The sequence below is a fragment of the Choloepus didactylus genome, chromosome 15 (assembly GCF_015220235.1).
Source record: "Choloepus didactylus isolate mChoDid1 chromosome 15, mChoDid1.pri, whole genome shotgun sequence".
Classification (NCBI taxonomy): Eukaryota; Metazoa; Chordata; class Mammalia; order Pilosa; family Megalonychidae; genus Choloepus; species Choloepus didactylus.
In genome coordinates, this window is record NC_051321.1 from 88,928,321 (window position 1) to 88,945,737 (window position 17,417).

General features: G+C 58.0%; 1 protein-coding gene across 2 annotated transcripts in view; it reads right to left on the bottom strand.

Annotated features, from left to right (window-relative positions):
- RASGEF1A (RasGEF domain family member 1A) overlaps positions 1–17,417 on the bottom strand; it is an 80,568-nt gene that overhangs the window by 16,193 nt on the left and 46,958 nt on the right. Inside the window, exon 1 of one of the 2 annotated variants that reach the window (XM_037804467.1) lies at positions 14,100–14,161. The exons of the other annotated variant lie outside the window; for it this stretch is intronic. Coding sequence (XP_037660395.1) covers positions 14,100–14,117 — 18 coding nt within the window. The 5' untranslated portion in view covers positions 14,118–14,161. Of the gene's footprint in view, positions 1–14,099; positions 14,162–17,417 lie in introns of those variants that run through there. 2 annotated transcript variants of the gene reach the window in all.

Below are 17,417 nucleotides of genomic sequence, written 5' to 3' on the forward strand. Positions count from 1 at the left end.
TACTCTGTCCTAACGAACGTGGGGAAGGCTCTGAGCTTCTGCGAGCCTCAGTTTCCTCTGCTATAAACAGGGTGTAGATTTTCTTCCCCCGGGGCCCCCGCACCACCCAGCTGCACACACCCAGGTCCTGGGAGCCAGCCGCTAACATCCACTGTGAGACGCAAACCTCACCGAGGCCCCCCGAGGGGTCTAGAGAGACCAAGGCAGTGGGCTGCATGGTGGCCAGGGTGGCACTCGCTCCTGCACCTGTCGTCCTCCGTGCCCTCTTTCTCCCCTCCCTCCTGCCTCCCGGGCCCAGAGAAGAGCAGGCCGTGGGGGTTACCCCCAGACCCCCCCACTGTGCCCGGGCTGATGGCTCCCCAGGGCCTGGGCCCAGCCCCTCCTGCTGCTTTGACTCGGGGCTCCTACTCCACCTTTATAAGCTTCAGTGGCCTGAGCTGCAAAATGTCTGTATCTTCGACCCCTGACAGGGGGTGGTGGGTTACGAGTGCGTTCCCAGCCGGCAGAAAATGAACCCTGCTCCCCGGATCCGGCTGAGCCCGGCTACCGGACGGCTTTAAGGCGCTCCTCGGCCCCCGGTCCCTTCCAGCAGGCACATGGGGGAGCTCTGTGCTCACGTAGAGCCATCAGGCCCCTTTTAGGGGACACAGCCCAACGACTTTGGCATCTGAGGGTTCACAGCCCCCACCCCCACCTTCTGAGAAACATACAGACGGGGCCGGAGCATGGGAGGGCACCAGGGGAGACCGAGGCAGGGGGTGCAATGAGACGGTTTTAACACGGGGCTTGAGAGAGCAAGCTGACAGATTTTAGGCAGCCACCACGCTGGGAGAGACCCGGGAGAGAAGGGAAAAGGGTTTCAGGGAGCTTTGCAGAAGATTATGAATGAAATTCCCTGGGGGCTGCAGCACGGTCTGATGTGGGGGGTCCGCGCCCTCCCACCGGGCAGCATGGACGGGGGGGGGGGGGGGGGGGCGTCTGCCTCTGCCCCCTCCCGCCACGTGCACAAGCAACAGCGGTGCCTGGGCCGGCTCCAGAGACCCCGGCCCCCACCTCCAGGAGCCCCCTGGACCACGAGAGCCGCAGCTGTGATGGGATCGCGTGTGGGACCAGGCCAGAGCCCTTCCTGCTCCCGTTTGCTTTTCCTGCCAACTTTCCTGAGGGACCCGGAGAGCCCCGGAGAGCCCCGGAGAGCCAGCAGGGAGCACCCCCACTGCCAAACAGTCTTGAAAGAGATGCCAGAGGCCGAGGCTGCGCAAACCATTTCCTTCGATGTTCTTGGGTAAGGAACACAAATGACATGGCCTCCAGAGGAACATCCGATTGCTATGGTATCTGTCTGCAGCCGCATCCCAAGTAAGAGCTTCCCAGCGGCCACGGCCCCTGGGCGGCCCTGCAAGACCTTTTCACGGAGGGAGTTTCTCTGCCGGTGCATCTCACATCACAGGGACGTGGCCTCATCTCTCCCATCCCATCACGCACAGCTGAGGGTCCCTGGGCACCTCCAGCTCACGCCTCCCTCCAGATGGGCTGAAAGGCCCCGGCTCTGGGGAAAACAGAGGCCTGGAGGGGGACACAGTGGGAAGGGTGGGGAGGGGGCTCAGAGCAGCCAGACTGCGCAGGGAATGAGAACGGGAAGGGAGGTGGAGGGGGGTCCATGGGGTCTCGGACAGGACCTTGGGCTCTCAGGCTCCAGCATCACCCCTGCACAAAGAACCGGGCCCAGATCCTCCCAGCTCTCGCCAACCTCGGCCAGAAGAGAGGGTGCAAGGAGAAAGTGCTGGGCATGGAGGGCCTGCCAGGAAGGGCTTTCCCAGGGTGGGGAGTAGCTTCTCCTGGGGGGGGTGCTGCTGCACCCCGGAGCTGCCTCTGGAGCCCGGGCCCAGGCACCCCCGGGCAGGCCAGCACTTCACCAAGGTCTCGGGGAGGTGGCTGAGGGGCTCTGGGATCTGTGTGAGGCCCGACGGGACCCACAGTCGCCTTCAGGAGCCCTGTGGGAGGGTCCCCATCGATAGGCTCCCCCGATCTCCCAGCCTCTGATGCCTGCCGCCCAGGCCCCCTCCCCTCAGCTCTTCAGGGTGTCCTGGAGAGAGGAAGGCAGAAGCCAAAGAGCCTCCTCTTCTCTCTCTCTCTCTCTCTCCCTCTCTCAGTCTGTGGCAGCTGCCAGAACCACGTCTCTCTGGCCCCAGAGCTGGGGAGGAACGCTGAAAGGTGGCCCTGGGCAGGGACAGCAACAGGTGACAGCAAAGTCCGCCCCAGTGGGGAGTGGGACAGCTGCCCGGAGCCATGTCCGGCCTCCACTTGACCCTGAAAGGAAGGAGCTGGGCTAGAAGACTTTTAGGGCCTCTTCTAAACCCAGGAGTCTGCCAATCCGGAAATTTCTGAGAATCGCAGAAGCAGGGGTAAGCTTTCTTTTGACTAACCTTGTACTCTAAATTCAGCCTTGGGAGTTAGTGTGGAGCTTATGCTGGGACACACACGCGCACACACACACACACACACCATCTCATCTAACGTGATTCTCAGGTCTCCTGGTCTCACAGCCCCTGCTCGGCACCCTCCCGTCTCCCCAGCATTGCCCCAAAGCCCTCATGGTGGGAGCCCATCTCTGCACCCGGGCTGAAAGCTGAGCTCTCACCCCAGACCTGAGGGCAAATGGATGTTCCCACGGCACTCTGCTGATTATTCGGGGGTCCTTGGCCCCTCGAAAGCTCATCCATGGACCTGAGGCAGGAATCCCAGCTTCCTGGAACACGGGGACAGAAGCAGCCCCCAGTGCCCACCTTGCAAGAGCCCCGGGGACCCTCCTGGAGGAAGCAGAGGGGCACACAGCCCCTGCCTCTGTGGAGCTGGGAAAGGGTGCTGCTTTCTGAGCCAGCACGTGGGCTTCTATTTTTTAACCTATTCAACAAAAACAGAGACTATTTTTAGCTCAGCGAGCTGCAGGGCACCACAATTAGCAACTGAAAATTACACATCTTGCCAGTCTCCCCTCTTCTGGCTGGGAGGAGAGAGAAAGTGCCAGAGGGAGCTGGGTGCCAGCGCTGTGACCCCATCCCTTAACCAAGGGATTTCAGAACGGGGAGCTCATGGAGTTTCTCGACTTCATCCATGTTCAGGAAAAATCCAGCCTTGGGGGGACAGCATAGGACCCCCCTGGCTCTCAGAGACGCAGTCTGTGGAAAGAGAACCGTGTGGCTGCCTTGGGCCCGGGCCAGTGGCACTCGGGCCCAGCCCTGCTAGGAACCCCGGTGCAGCTGAGGGGGCCCCCAACTGGGTGGACCCCTATAACCCATCTCATGCTAACGCTCTGGGCCTCTGAAATCTCCGGCTCTGGGGTGGGGTAGGAGGGGGTGATCCACAGAGCTCTTGCTTCCTGCCCACCCATCCATTCATCTTTCCATCCATCCATCAATTTACCCTTCCAACTATCCATCCATCCATCCTTCCTCCCACCCATCCATCCATCCTTCCATCCATCCACCCTTCCATCATCCATTTGTCCATCCACCTTTCCATCCATCCTTCCATCATCCATCCTTCCTCCCATCCATCCATCCATCCTTCCTTCCATCCATCTACCCTTCCATCATCCATTTGTCCATCCACCTTTCCATCCATCCAACCTTCCATCCATCCATCCATCCTTCCATCCATCCATCCTTCCATCATCCATTTGTCCATCCACCTTTCCATCCATCCATCCTTCCTTCCTTCCTTCTATCCACCCTTCCATCAACCATTTGTACATCCACCTTTCCATCCGTCTGTCCATCCACCCTACCATCCATCCCTGCATCCTTCCATCCATCATCCCATCCTTCCTTACATCCATCCATCCTTTCATTCATCCATCCATCCCTTTCTTCCATCCTTCCATCCATCCACCCTTCCATCTGTCCATCCTTCCTTCCATCCTTCCATCCATCCACCCTTCCATCCATCCATCCATCCTTCCTTCCTTCCATCCATCCATTTGCAAACATCAGGAAGGACCTACTACATACCAGGCACCAGACGGGCATTGGTGAAGGGGACAGACAGTGTGTCTGTCCTTGCAGAGTACACATCATGCAGGGAGGCAGGCACTGCAGGACAGCCACACGAACAAGGACATGCTCTTCCAGGGAAGCAGCAGGAAGTGCTCTGCACACAGGAAGATGAAGGGGAAGGAGAAGGGACAGAGCAGACTGCAGCCTCAGCCCCAGGCGGGTGGCCTCTCGGAGGAAGGGAGCCTGAGTGCAGACTTGCAGCAGACCCCTGGGAGAGGAGGAGTGCTGTGTGGGCAGGGGGCATGCTGGCAGCCCCCACCTGCTGGGAACTTGGAGCAGGAGTCTGCAAATCAAATCAAATTTGGAAATGAAAAGCTGTTTTAAATGAATGGGGCAGGGGGCACCATATTTACAGAACTCCTCGGGCAAATTGCCAAACTTCCTGTCAACCCCTGTGTGGACCCTTTGCATGGGTGAGGAGTCTGCCCATTTCTGGACTGGAGATGGCTCTGGTGATCACAGGGCCCAAGGGCTAGTCCTGCCAGGAGAAGGTTCTGGATGCCCAAGCAGCCTCCAGCTCCTGGAACCCAGTGACTCCCATACTAAGGATCTGCCAGCTGGGGTGAGGTGGGGTGCAGAGTGGAATGCTGGGGGTCCCACGGAGAGAGGCAGGGTGACATCGGGACTCGGATAGGGGGTCGGGGGCTCACAGCCCGGCACAGCCCGCCCTGATTTTTGGCGTCTGGAGGCCACCTCCTTTCCACTGGGCAACTGGCAAGCAGGCTCCCCGCAAGCCCGCATCCCTGCAGGATGGACAGTGGAGGCACAGGCAGGCAACCCACAAGGCTTAACCCTGCCCCCAGGGACCCCACTCTTCCCAGACTGGCAGCACAGACCTGAGGATATGGGGAAAGGAGGGCGGACAGTGCTGTCACCTCACCACAGCCCCTGTGGCCCCCTGGGCGGAGGGACTAAGTGGCAGGGGCAGGGGGGATGCCCCAGAAACCCTCCGCAGGGCCTGGTGGGACGGGGCATAAGACACGCAATGGGGGTGCCCGCACTTCCTGTGGCCCAGCTGAGCCCACCGACGGGTGGGGAAACCCAGGCGGGGAGAGCTGGAGGCAGGGTGCAGCGCTCAGGATGTGGGTGAGCCCACCAGGGCCGAGCCGGTGGAGGAAGTGGGGCCAGGCCCCATGGGGGCCCCTCACAGCCCACCTTCCTCATGTCCTCCCTCCATCTCCCCCACTTCCCTCCCCCATCGTCACCACCTCACTGTCCCCTCCGTCCCTCACCCCCCTCCACATCCCTCTGCAGACCCCGCTGTCTCCCCAAGCAGCCAGCCCATGGGACCCTCTCGGCCCTGCAAGGAGAAGGCCGAGTGACCGCCAGGGGTCCACAGGATCTCTAGGGATTCCTGGAGGGTGCAGGCAGCACCTCCCACCTCTCCCAGGGGCCCCAGAGTGGCTCCCTGGTCAACAGCGGGGTTCCCCACCCCCAAGCCCTGCAGGGCCCCGCCCACCCCTCCCAGCCAGCAGGAGACCCCCCAGCCCTGCCTTCTCCACACTCCTGCAGCACGACATCCCCACCACGAAGGGGGGGCCGTTCCCTCTGGACTCTCAGATCTTCCTAACTTCGGGTAAAACCTGTCCCCCTTAAGCTGCCCACCAAGCAGGGTCTGGCCCCGGGCACGGCATGGGCTGGCTGTCTGGTGGGCGGAGGCGGGGCCGGCCCACCCGGGAGCCTTGCGATCACCCAGCGTTGGGCTCCTGCTTCCCGGGTGGTGGGGCCAGGAAGGGGCACTTGCCTGCCGGGGATTCGGGGTCTTCCCGTGGAACTGCATTAACCACCCTCCCAGCCCCCCAGGGATGCCGGAGATGACCCGCTGCCTTCCTGGCCGCAGGCAGATCACGGATGGCCCCTGGCTGCTGGAGCGCGCCTGGTGCCGCCCCTCGCCCTGACCCTTCCTCTGGGTCCCCCTGGGGTCCCCACAGGCCCACCCTGCAGCCAGGGAGGAAGCAGAGCAGGTGACTCCACTGCGTGCCGGCTGCAGAGCCCTGTCCCAGGCACGCTCGGGCTCAGGGCTGGCTCTGTCTAGGGCGGGCTGCACTGGGGGTACAGGGGTGACAGGCTTCTGTGGGGGGGGCTGCCCCAATCCTCCCTCTCCTCCCCCCACCTCCCAGCAGTCCTGGAAGGACACACCTGCAGCCCCTACCTCTCTGTCCCCACAGAGGTGAGCATCAGAGGGTCAGAGGGTGAGGGGTTGGAGGGGGGGGGAGGGTTCAGTGTCAGTGGGGGTGAGAGGCTGGGGGGGGGCGATGGGGCTGGGGTAGCCCCAGGGGGAGTGAGGAGCTGGGGGGGGAGTGCTGGGTGTGGTGAGGGGTGATGGGGGGGCAAGGAGCCTGGGGGGGCAAGGGATGGGGGGTGGCGGGGCAAGGGGCCACGGGGGGGGGCGAGGGATGGGGGGGCGAGGGATTGGGGGGCAAGGGGCGGGCCGGGGGGGAGGGCAAGAGGCCAGGGGTCCGTGTTCTCCACCTACACCAAACCCCACGAAACCATACTCGCAAAGGCCAGGGGAGGCCGCAGTTACCTTGGGGCGCCCTCCGGGCCAGCGGGGGTCCCGGGGGGAGGCGGCTGCCATAGCATCTGAATGCAGAACCGCACCAGGGCCTCCGACAAAGCCCCAGCCGCCGAGCACAGCCGATAATTAAAGCTTTGCTGCAGGCACACGATTCCTTCCTCTCCTTTCTGAATTCCTTTCTAACACCAAACGCTGTTTGAACTGACTGAAGGAATCTCACCCGCTCCCCTGCACACTCCCAGATACAAATTCTGCCAACTCTGGGTACCCCACCCCCTTCTTTTTTTTTATTTCCCCCCCTCCTGCTTTCTCCCTTTCCGCCCCGTCAGCTTCTTCTGGTGGCTGCCCCGGGGACAGAATGTCATTGTCCACTAATAACCGTCCCATTGTGGAGCCCGGAGAGGCCCACGGGGCAGCAGGTGGGCCTTCCAGGAATCCCTGCCCTTTCCCGGCCGGCACACTTGCCTCCCACTCTCGGGGCGCAGGGCTGCCCCCCGCCACGCCTCTGTCTTGCTCCCCCTCGACGGCGGATTCAGCAGGTGCACCTGGGCACGGCTGGCCGCTCTCGACCCCTGCAGGCAGCCTGAGCTCCAGGTGTTTCAGGGAGTCCCCCAGGGGTCCCTTTCCCACTTGGGGCATCCATTTAAGAAACTGCTGGAAAGAGAGACCCTGCTGATGGGGTCTGGAGCAGTGGTCGGAGCCTTTGCAGGGGTCTCCCATAGGGAGGGGAGGGGGTGTCCGGCTTCAAAGAGGGGGCCCCTTCAGGCTCACGCGGGGTGAAGGCAGCTCGGGCCGAGCCAGGGACAGCCAGAGCAGTGGCAGCAGGTGACCGTGAGGGAGCAGGACAGCGAGCGGGCTGGGGCCAGGGCCAATGGGGTGCAGGGAGGCAGGGGGTCCCGCCGGTGGGTCACAGCTGGGGCACGGGCAGCAGCCTCTGACCCTCCAGGCAGTCTTGGGGCTGCTGGGGTCCAGACAAAGAACTTAGCATTCTTGTCTTTTTAAATGACAACTAATTAGACTGAGCAAAGATTTTCCTTGGTGTTTGAAAACAAATAAAAATCAATTACCCTCGCTTAGACTGCCATTCTCCCGGCAGACGCCCTGAGCCGCCCCTGAGCCACTTTGAGTCACCTCATGGGAGCCCCCTGTTCTTGGCACCAGGGGCTGGAGCGTGGGGGACATGGGGGACCCCTCGCCCCGGGCTCCGTCCTCAGGGCAGCCCTGCCTCCTGCACACGAAGGAGCAAGAGTCAAAAGGGCCAAGTCGCCAGCCCAGGCCCCACAGCTCCCAAGTGGTGGAGCCGGAACTGGGAAGGTGTGACCACCAGGACGGGGCGAGTCCAGGCCTTTCAGCCCAGGGTCCAGGAGAAGGGGGAGCAGGGTGGGAGGGGAGGGCAGGGGGAGTCCTTACAAGATGCCAAGGAGGCCCCACAGGACCCTCCCGCTCAGAGAACCTGTCATGTGTGCCCACGCCAAGGGGCCCAGGCTGGGCAGCCGGATCCCAGCCCTCCACAAACACCCCAAAGGCCCCACTGCCAAGAATGGACATTCACGGGTCACTTTCGGCTGGCCGGGCATGTGCACGCATCTGCTCCCACGGCCACCTCTGAGGCTCGACTGGCCACCTTTTGGGAACTTTGGGGTGGCCCAGTGCTGGGAGACAGAACTAGGGAGCCAGCCTGGTCTCCCGCCTGAGAGGCAGGGGAAGGCAAACTCCCAAAACAAGCTGGCACCCTTCGCCAAGGAATGTGCCAGGTGCCCGAGCAGCTGCAGGGCCGAGAGCTCCACCTCCCTGGGAGGAAGAGATGCCACCTCCCACACACTTCAAGCTGGGCAGAGGAGCACACAGAACTTCCTGTAACTCTTAGCAAGTTCCCCAAAGAGATGAGCAGAGGAAAGGGGTAAAGCAAATACCATTCTCTCAGGGGCAGAGAAACACAAGGGACAACTCATGAAAGTGTCCTATGAAAAGAAATGCATGTTCTTCTGTCCTGAGTATTCATCAACACTGTTCATATGTTAAACCATCAGTGAAAACCCAAACAAAATTCCCTGAGGACAAACTGTACATGGTGGCAGAAGGATAGGGCCCAGCATAGTGCTGCTAGAGATCAATAAACAAAAATGAGCCAAAAGGTCTGCTGCTGCCCTAAATCAAAGAAGCAATCAAAACCCAATTACAAACACACTAGAAAAATAACCCATAAGAAAACAACTAACCAGATTTGATATGACCAAAGCTGTACTCAGGGGAAAATTCATAGACATCAAAAAAAAAAAAAAAAAATGAAAACAAATGAACTGAGCACTTGATTCCAAAGTGAAGAAGTTATAACCAAAACAGACCCACAGCCAACAGGAGGAAGGAAATGAAAGATAAATGAGTAGGTTTTATAAAAGGAACAAAGTAGGATGCTTATTAAATTCAAGAGCTAATTCTTTGGAAACACAAATGAGAAAAATGAACCTCTGACAATTATAATCAACAAAATGAAGAGAGAGTAGGAGGGTGGGAGGGAGGGAAGAGAAAATACATAAATAAAGCTATTAAGAAGGAGAAACCACAAATATGGAAAAGAAACTTTAAAAGAATAGAATATGCAAACATATGCTAATAGGTTTGAAAAGCTCTTTGTACCTCCATGCTGCTGGGGAAATGTAAATAACCAAAATAGACTCAAACTGCTTAGATCCCAAAAAGACCAATAACCATAGTACAAATTAAGTGAGATGACAACCAACGGAGCCTCAGGGAAAAATAAAAGCAAGCTCTGGCTGCAACCGTTTCTAAAATGAATTATTTCAAGCCTTTGAGAATAAGATGATTTTATATGATATTTAAACTATTTCAACTACACAATTCAGTTTGAAAAGCTTCCCTATTCAGTTTCTGAAGCCAACATAACCATGACTTATAAATGTGACAAATAGAGCCCCTAACAGAAAAGCTCATATCAATTCTTACTTATGAACACAGATGAAAATAATATCCTAGGCAGCCTTTTGGCACAATGAACCCAACGGCTCTGTAAAGGAGCCTGACCAAGTGGGATCTATTCCCAACACACAAGGATGATTTGGCCTGAAAAGCTAATAAGCCAACATAGTCATAGCCCAAAGAGGAAAGGCATTTGATGATTTTGCTAGATATCAGAAAGCCTTTGATGAAAGCGGTGCATGCTCTTGGCAATTAATGTAGAAATGGAGTGTTCTTTTCATGATGAAGAATATCCATTTTAAATCTGAGGACAACTTCAGATTTAGGAGTAAAACCTCAGAGGCCTTCTCGTTGAAATTAAGATCAAGCAAACAACAACTGCTGGTATTTAAGGTTGTTTTGCAGATTGTAGAAAATGCAATAAGACAAGAAAATGAATGATACATTAGAAGTCAAGAGGTAGAACGTTCCTTATGTGCAGGTAATAAGATTAATGTCTTGAGTCTCCCAGGAAGTCAAACTCCTAAGAGAGTTCAATTACCAATTACCTTTTTCAAGTCACCAGCTTCCTGATATACCTCCCTGGTTCTAAAGAAATCCTCGCACAGGTCCATGCGGGGACACGTACAGAGAAAGGTGATGGAAACACACACCCGCCACCTCCCAGCTCTGCAGGCCTCAGCTCCATCACTCCGAGTGGGCCCCTGGCCCGCAGCCCCTTCCTGGCAGCACACCTGTGACATTGCCCCACCCCATTCTCTGCCATGTCCCTCCTCCTCAGGTACATGCCCACCCTCTTCTCAGGGTGTCAGGTCCCAGTGCCCCAGGGAGGCAGGCTCTGGGGTCCCCAGCCCCAGGATTGAATCTTGGCTCCTCCTGTGGCTGTTGCCACTGCAGCAGTGACCCTGAGGAGCCCTGTCCCCTCACCTGTTACCACAGCCATGCCTGGGGGTGAGAGGGGATCCCACGCCCAGCAGGCGCCCGGGTGCTGCTGGTCCATCCCTCTGACTCACATGAGCAGCGGCAGCCACACTGACATTTGGTAAATGCCAGAGGCTGGACCCCAGCCAGGAAGGTGTGAGTAAGTGGGGCCGTGGGGGGGCGGTGTTATTCCGCTGGGGCAGAGACGGCAGGGGAGTGGGTTCACCACGGAAACCCTGCTGGCCGGCCAGCGTGCTGGGCCAGAGCCCCCGGGGCTCCGGGGCTGCAGAGGGGACAGAAGAGGAAGCCCATGCTCCAGGGCCCTGTCCAACTGCCCACACCTGACCGCTTACCCCAGGAGCACCCAAGCACCCCTCAATCCACCTGCCTCTGGATTCCCCCTTGCCCTCACAGGGTCCCTGGCAGCCCAGAACCTGACCTGGCCTGGGCACACTCCCCCAGCAGAGCAGTGGTCTCCTGACCCCTAACCTCCCAGCTGACCTCAGTTTCTGTTTCAGTTTCACCAAGGAGGTAGGACAAGGCTGTCTCTACAGGCTGTTTACAGTCCTCATGTTTATTCCTTCCTTCCCTTACTTATTCAATCAACAAACATTCATTGAAGGGCCCCCAGCCTGTATGAGACTCTCAAGAATGGAGGAACTTGTAGAGGAACAGTGCCTGTCAGGGGTGATACGTAACATCACAAGTCAGTGTGACCTCCTCGGGATAAAGGTGTGTGCAGTGTGCTGGGGCAGAGGGCCAGGGGAATTAACTCCTTGGGGAGCAGTCATGGAGGCTTCCTGGAAGAGGTGATTTTAAAGCGGGTTTCCAAGGATGATCAGGAGTTTTCCAGTGGATTGGGGGAATACAGAAGGGTCTTCTGAGTAGAAGGTGGGGTGCGTGCAAAGACAGGGAGATATGACAGTGTTTGTTTTCTCCAAACTGACACTGCAGTCCCAGCATTCTGGGGTCCTGCCTCATCAGCAGCTTCCTAGGCAGGGAGCACCCAAGAAGTCCCGAGGTGTCAGGAGATGCAGGCACCCACACAAGTGTGCCAGCTGCACCTTGGGCTTGCATCACTCCCCTTCCCCTCATCAGGTCAACCACCACCCACTGCCAAAGCCAGCATGGGGCTCTCCCCGACTGCCCAGCCCCTCAGATCTGCCAGCTGTGGCCCGTGTGGCCAGGGCGTAAGTGACTCTGCAGGCTGGTACCGTCCTCAGTGCTCCCCACCCATATACCCCCAGCCAGGCCTGGCCCCCAACACACACAGGGGACTCTCCTTCCCCAGCCCTGAACTCCCTGCCTCCCTGGATGGTGGCCTTTCCCAGCGGGAAATGGGGCTGTGGTGACTGGGGGAGCCAGGCAAAGGGTGTACCTGGGCTGGGGCAGGGGCCATGTACACATGTACATGTACACATGCAGGGAGGCAGCACGGCACCTGCAGGACACAGTCCCCAATCAGAGTGTCCCGTCCAGGCCTCTCCCTGAACTGCTAGGGACGTCACCGCCGGGCTGCCACCACCTCCCAGCCTCCTGCCACCTGGCGCCTTGCCTGCCCCACCTCTGTGGAGGGCAGCTCCCCACTCCGGGGTCAGCCTGCACCCCTCTCTGTCTCGATGGGCACAGCACCCACACCGCCAGCAAGGCCTCTTGGCCGGGCCTTCAGGACACGCCGGAATCACCCTCCTCGCCCTGTCTGCTGACCCTGGATTCTGGCACGGCCTCCTAACCATCTGCTCCTGCCCTGTCCCCTCCACACAGCAGCCAGCAGCGCTGCTTTGCCTCCGAAGTCCCAGCGTCACCCTCTTCACCCACAGCCTCCCTCTGCACCCCCAGGAAGGCCCAGAGCTTGCAGCGGCGGCACTGCCCACTCCCACCAGTGCCACCGCCCACATCACGGCCCCTCCCGGCCTCCCCGGCTCGCTCCTGACACCCCAGCCTCCAAACCAGCCCCTCCTCTGCAGAGCCCGCCTTCCCTGGTGTGCTCCCCTGCCCGTCACTCAGCTGCCCCTCAGCCCACTGCTCCTGTCCTCACACACGAGGCCCCCCCCGACGGCCCCGAGACACACAGGCTCCCCGCACTGGTGGTCAGCGCCCCGGTCACCATCACCAGCTCCCGCACACCTGGCAGAATGGTCACTGCGGGCCGGGAAGAAAGGTAGGGCAGTGGGACAAGTGGCCTGGACACTCCACCGGGGGTCCTCGGCCGGCCTGGGTGCCCAAGCGAGGAAGACTTGGGCAGGGCCAGTCAACCATCAGGGGGCACATGCAGAGTGCAGGCCACCGAGGGGCACTTCCAGCTCTGAGTTTTAGGGGCTCTTTTGTCACCACGGAAAAGCTGAGTCTGCTGACCGCCTGTCATACGTCCTATTCCTCTTCCACTTACCACCAGCTGACACACCACACATTTTACTCGTTTCTTGTGCTTTTTTTTCCTCTGTCTCTATTGTTGAGGTCACGGACCACTGTGGGTGGCTCCCTGCTGAATCCCCAACTTCTAGAACATACCTGCAAATGGCTGGTGCTGGGCAAGCGTATGTAACGAGTGAACACACCCAGGAGCAAGTCCTGCATCATGAGAACTGGACACCCACCTGGCCCAGGCCCCCCTCGAGCTCCCCGACCTGCCCTGGGTCTGGGGTCCTGAGTCTGGGTGGGTGGGGAGGCTCCACCCTCCGGGCTCAGACCACCAGGCAGGTGCTGCTTCTGCATCACCCCACCAGGTTCCTTTGGAAGGAGAATGGTGACAGCCTCAGAAATGCATCCTGCCGCCGGCTCAGGCTCAACGCAGAACAGGGTTCCCTGCTCCCCTTCCCTTAGAAAGGAGGCTAGGGCTCCCCCTAATTCCCCCCATCCTGGAGTCCACGCTGCTTAGGAGCTCTGCCCTGGGCTCAGCACCCTTTACATCCATGCGGATCTGTGGGCTCAGGTCCTTTTAAAACCACAGATACAGACACCCCGTGGGCATCAACCTGCCCCCCCCCCACACACACACACACGCCACTGGAACACACACACGTACACACCCACCCACACATGTCACACACACACACGATATAAGCGCCCGCATTTTCCCATGCCCGCACGCTCACTCGGACACGTCACACCCGCCCACGCACCACACTCACCCACACACACGCCGACATAAACATGCCCACGTTTGCACATGTCACACTCACCCCGCTCCCACCCACACACCTCCCACGTGCCCACGCGCCGCAGACTCGCTCCCCCTCTTCGGGGCAAACAGGTGGGAGAAGCCGCGGGGCCGTCCCGGGCCTGGCCGGCCTGACCCTCCGCCAGCCCCAGGGCGGCCGCCTCGGGCCGAGGTCCCTGCTGCAGCGGCCGCCGACCCCGGCCTCAGCGGGCCCTGGCGCCCCGAGGGGCCCTCCCGGCCTCAGGCGACCGCCAAGGCAGGAGGGGCAGGGCCGCCCACCCGTCCCTGAGCCCTGGGCGCGGCCCACCTGGTCGCAGGTGCCGCGGTGCCGAGACGCGGGGGGAGCCGCGGGGCTTCCCAGAGCCGGTGCCCCCCAGAGCCGGTGTCCCCGGGCCGGGCGCCCGCCCCGCGCCCCGCGCCCCGCGCCCCACGCCCGGCCACCACCCAGGGGCTCCGGGGCCCGCGCGCCGGGTCGCCGCAGCCCGCACCTGCCGCGGCGCCGCAGCCCTACCTGGGGCTCCAGAAACATGCTGGCTGCCCGCTCCCCCCCGCCGCGCGCTCGGCCCCGCGGGCGCCCGGCTCCCTGCCGCCTGCTCCGCGCCCGCAGCGCGCTCGGTCACCTCCTCCCGGGGCGGGGCCGGGGCGGGGCCTGCGGGGCAGCGGCGGCGGAGCGTGGGAGCGGGGCGCTGCGGGAGCCCAGCGGGGCGCGGGCCCGGAGAGGGGAGCCGCGCTAGGCGGGGCGCCGGGTTTGGGGCGCCGTGCGCGTAGCGAGCGTGGTGCCTGGACGTGGTGCGGGTCACTGGGCTGTAAGGAGCCCCCGGCTTTGCACCGAGGCAGCGCTGACATGGGGAAGAAGGGTTGGGGGGGCGGGTGACGCTGCCACTTGGGAGTGGCTAGTTGATGCTGGGACATTCCCGACAGCTAGAAACCCTGCTCCTGAGTCTCCACGCGTAAAGATCACCAAGAAAAGGGTGACGTCGCCATCTTCCCGGGTGTCCGCCCTCCCCTCACCTCTGAGCTCCCCTCGCTCCAAAGCCAGCTTGGGCGAGGACAGAGGCCCCCCTCAGGGAGAGGCTCCCCCCCTTGGCCTCCCATTGCCGCAGTGCCCCCTCCTTAATCTCAGCCATCCCCCGTGACCACTGCAGTGCTCTGGCAGGGGCCTGGCCAGCTTTGGGCTTGAATGCCTCCAGCGACGGGGTGCTCAATCCACACAGCTATGACCTTCAGCACCTCACAGAACTCTGTCTTTCTGCTTCCTTGAGAGCCAACAGAAGGGCACGGGAGTTGCTTTGGGTGTGGGGAAAGCTAAGGAGAAACAGGGTGGGTGCAGGCCCCGCACATGGCACAGTTTAGGGTTAGAGTCCACAATGCTATTTGAACCCGGCCTGCTGGAAAGTGCTGCTCCTACTCAACTCATCTCCGCTCTGCCTGCAGTGGGCCTGCTCCCTCATCTGCCAGGCATTCTGCAGCCTCCTCCTCAGCAGCCTCCTTCCTCTCCTTGTGCGCAGGCTCCCAGCCTCCTGGCTTCCCTGTCTCACACCTGCACACTCCAGCCACCCCTAGTGGAGGAGTCGAGTCCCAGTGCTGCCTGCCCTGCAGCCTCGCCTTCCAGAAGGAATCCTGTTGCATGTCATGTGACACTCTCCCCCTGCACCGTGTCCCTGCAATGGCTCCCCACCCCAGCTCTGGGTGCTCTCTTGGGAGGTTGGGGGCAGAAGCGTTTGGAATTGGAGAACCAAGAGGCTGAGCAGGGAGAAGGGGCTGGGGCCAGAGGTCTGGGGTGTCAGAGCTGGAGGCCTGGGTGACCAATAGGGAGGGTCCAGCCTTGGACAGTACAGAGGGGAGCAGGGGATGCCCAGAGAGAGACACCGGGGCAACCCCAGGAGAGCTCACAAGAAAGCCCCTGGGATGTGGATGGGCAGTGGTGACCCCCAACAGCATCCAGGCTGGCCCCAGGGTCTCTGCCCCAGCAGCCTCGCAGCATGTCCCCGTCCCCACCCAGCCACTCCTTGTGTGCCTGCTCTCCTACCACCACAAAATCCAACATGCTTTCATGATAAAAACACTCCACAAACCAGGAATACAAGGGGACTTCCTCAACTCGATAGGGCATTTATGAAAAACCCACGGCAAGCATCATACTCAGTGGGAAGAGACTGAAAGCTTTCCCCCTAGGTTCAGGAACAAGACAGGGATGTCTGCTGTCACCACTATTACTCAACACTATGCTGGAAGTTCTAGACAGAATGATAAGGCAAGAAAAAGAAATAAAAGGCATCTAAATTGGAAAGGAAGAAGTAAAACTTTCACCATTTGCAGGTGTTATAGAAAATCCCAAGGAATCCACAAGAAAAACTACTAGAGCTAATAAAAATTTCAGGAAAGTGGCAGGGTATAAGATCACCACGCAAAAATCAGTTGTGTTTCTATACAACAGCAATGAATTATCTGTAAAATGTAATTTAAAAAAAAAAAAGAAACAACACTACAATTCCACTTACGATAGCATTCAATAGAATAAAATAATTCAGGATAAATTTAACCAAGGATGTGAAAGCCTTGTATACTTAAAGAAGATGTAAATACATGGAAAGGCATCCCGTGTTCATGAACTGGAAGACTTAATATTGTTAATATGTCACTATTACCCAAAGATATCTAAAGATTCAAGGCAACCGCTATCAAAATCCCAACAGCCACTTTTGCAAAAATGGAAAAGCTGATCCCCAAATTCAAGGAATGGTAAGGAGCCCAGAATAGCCAAAGTAGTATTTTAAAAGAAGCACAAAATGGGAAGACTCACAATTCCTGATTTTAAAACTTATCACAAAGCTACAGTAATCAAGAGTGTGATACTGGTATAAGGATGGACATACGGATGAATAGAACAGAATTGAGAGTCCAGAAATAATTCCACACATCTACAGCCAATTGATTGTCAACAAGGGTGCCAATGCCATTCAATGGGGAAAAAATAGTCTCTCCGACAAATGAGATAGGTAAAAAAAAAAAAGTTCCAATTCAAGCTTCATAATGCATAACATTGACTGACTCCAACAAATGGTGCTGGGACATCTGGATATCCACAAGCAAAAGAATGAATTTGGAATCCTACCTCATCCCATATACAAAAATTAATTCAAAATGGATCAACAGCCTAAGTATGAGGGCTAAATCCATAAAACTCTTAGAAGAAAACATAGGGGTAAATCTTCATGACCTTGGATTTCACAGTGGATTCTTAGATATGATGCCAAAAGCACAAGCAACAAAAGAAAAAAAAAAGATAAATTTGACTTCATCAAAATTAAAAACTTTTGTGCATCAAAAGACACCATCAAGAAAGTGTAAAGGCAACCTACAGAATGGGAGAAAATGGTTGCAAATAATACATGTGATAGTTTAATATCCAAAATATATAGAGAACTCCTAAAATTCCACAACAAAAAGACAAGCAACCAAGTTACAAATGGGCAAAGGACTGGAATAGACGTTTTTCCAAATAAGATGTACAAATGTCCAAGAAACACATGAAAAGATGCTCAACATCATCAGTCATTAGGGAAATGCAAGTCACAACCACAATGACCTATCATTTCCCACGCACTAGGTGGCTATTTAAAAAATAAATAAATAAATAACAAGGGTTGATGAGGATGTGGAGAAACAGGAACCCTTGTGCATTGCTGGGGGGGAATGTAAAATGTGCAGCCGCTGTGGAAAACCATTTGGCGAGGTTCCTCAAAAAGTTAAACAAAGAACTACCATATGATCTAGCAATCCACTCCTAGATATATACCCCAAAGAATTGAAAACAGGGATCAAACAA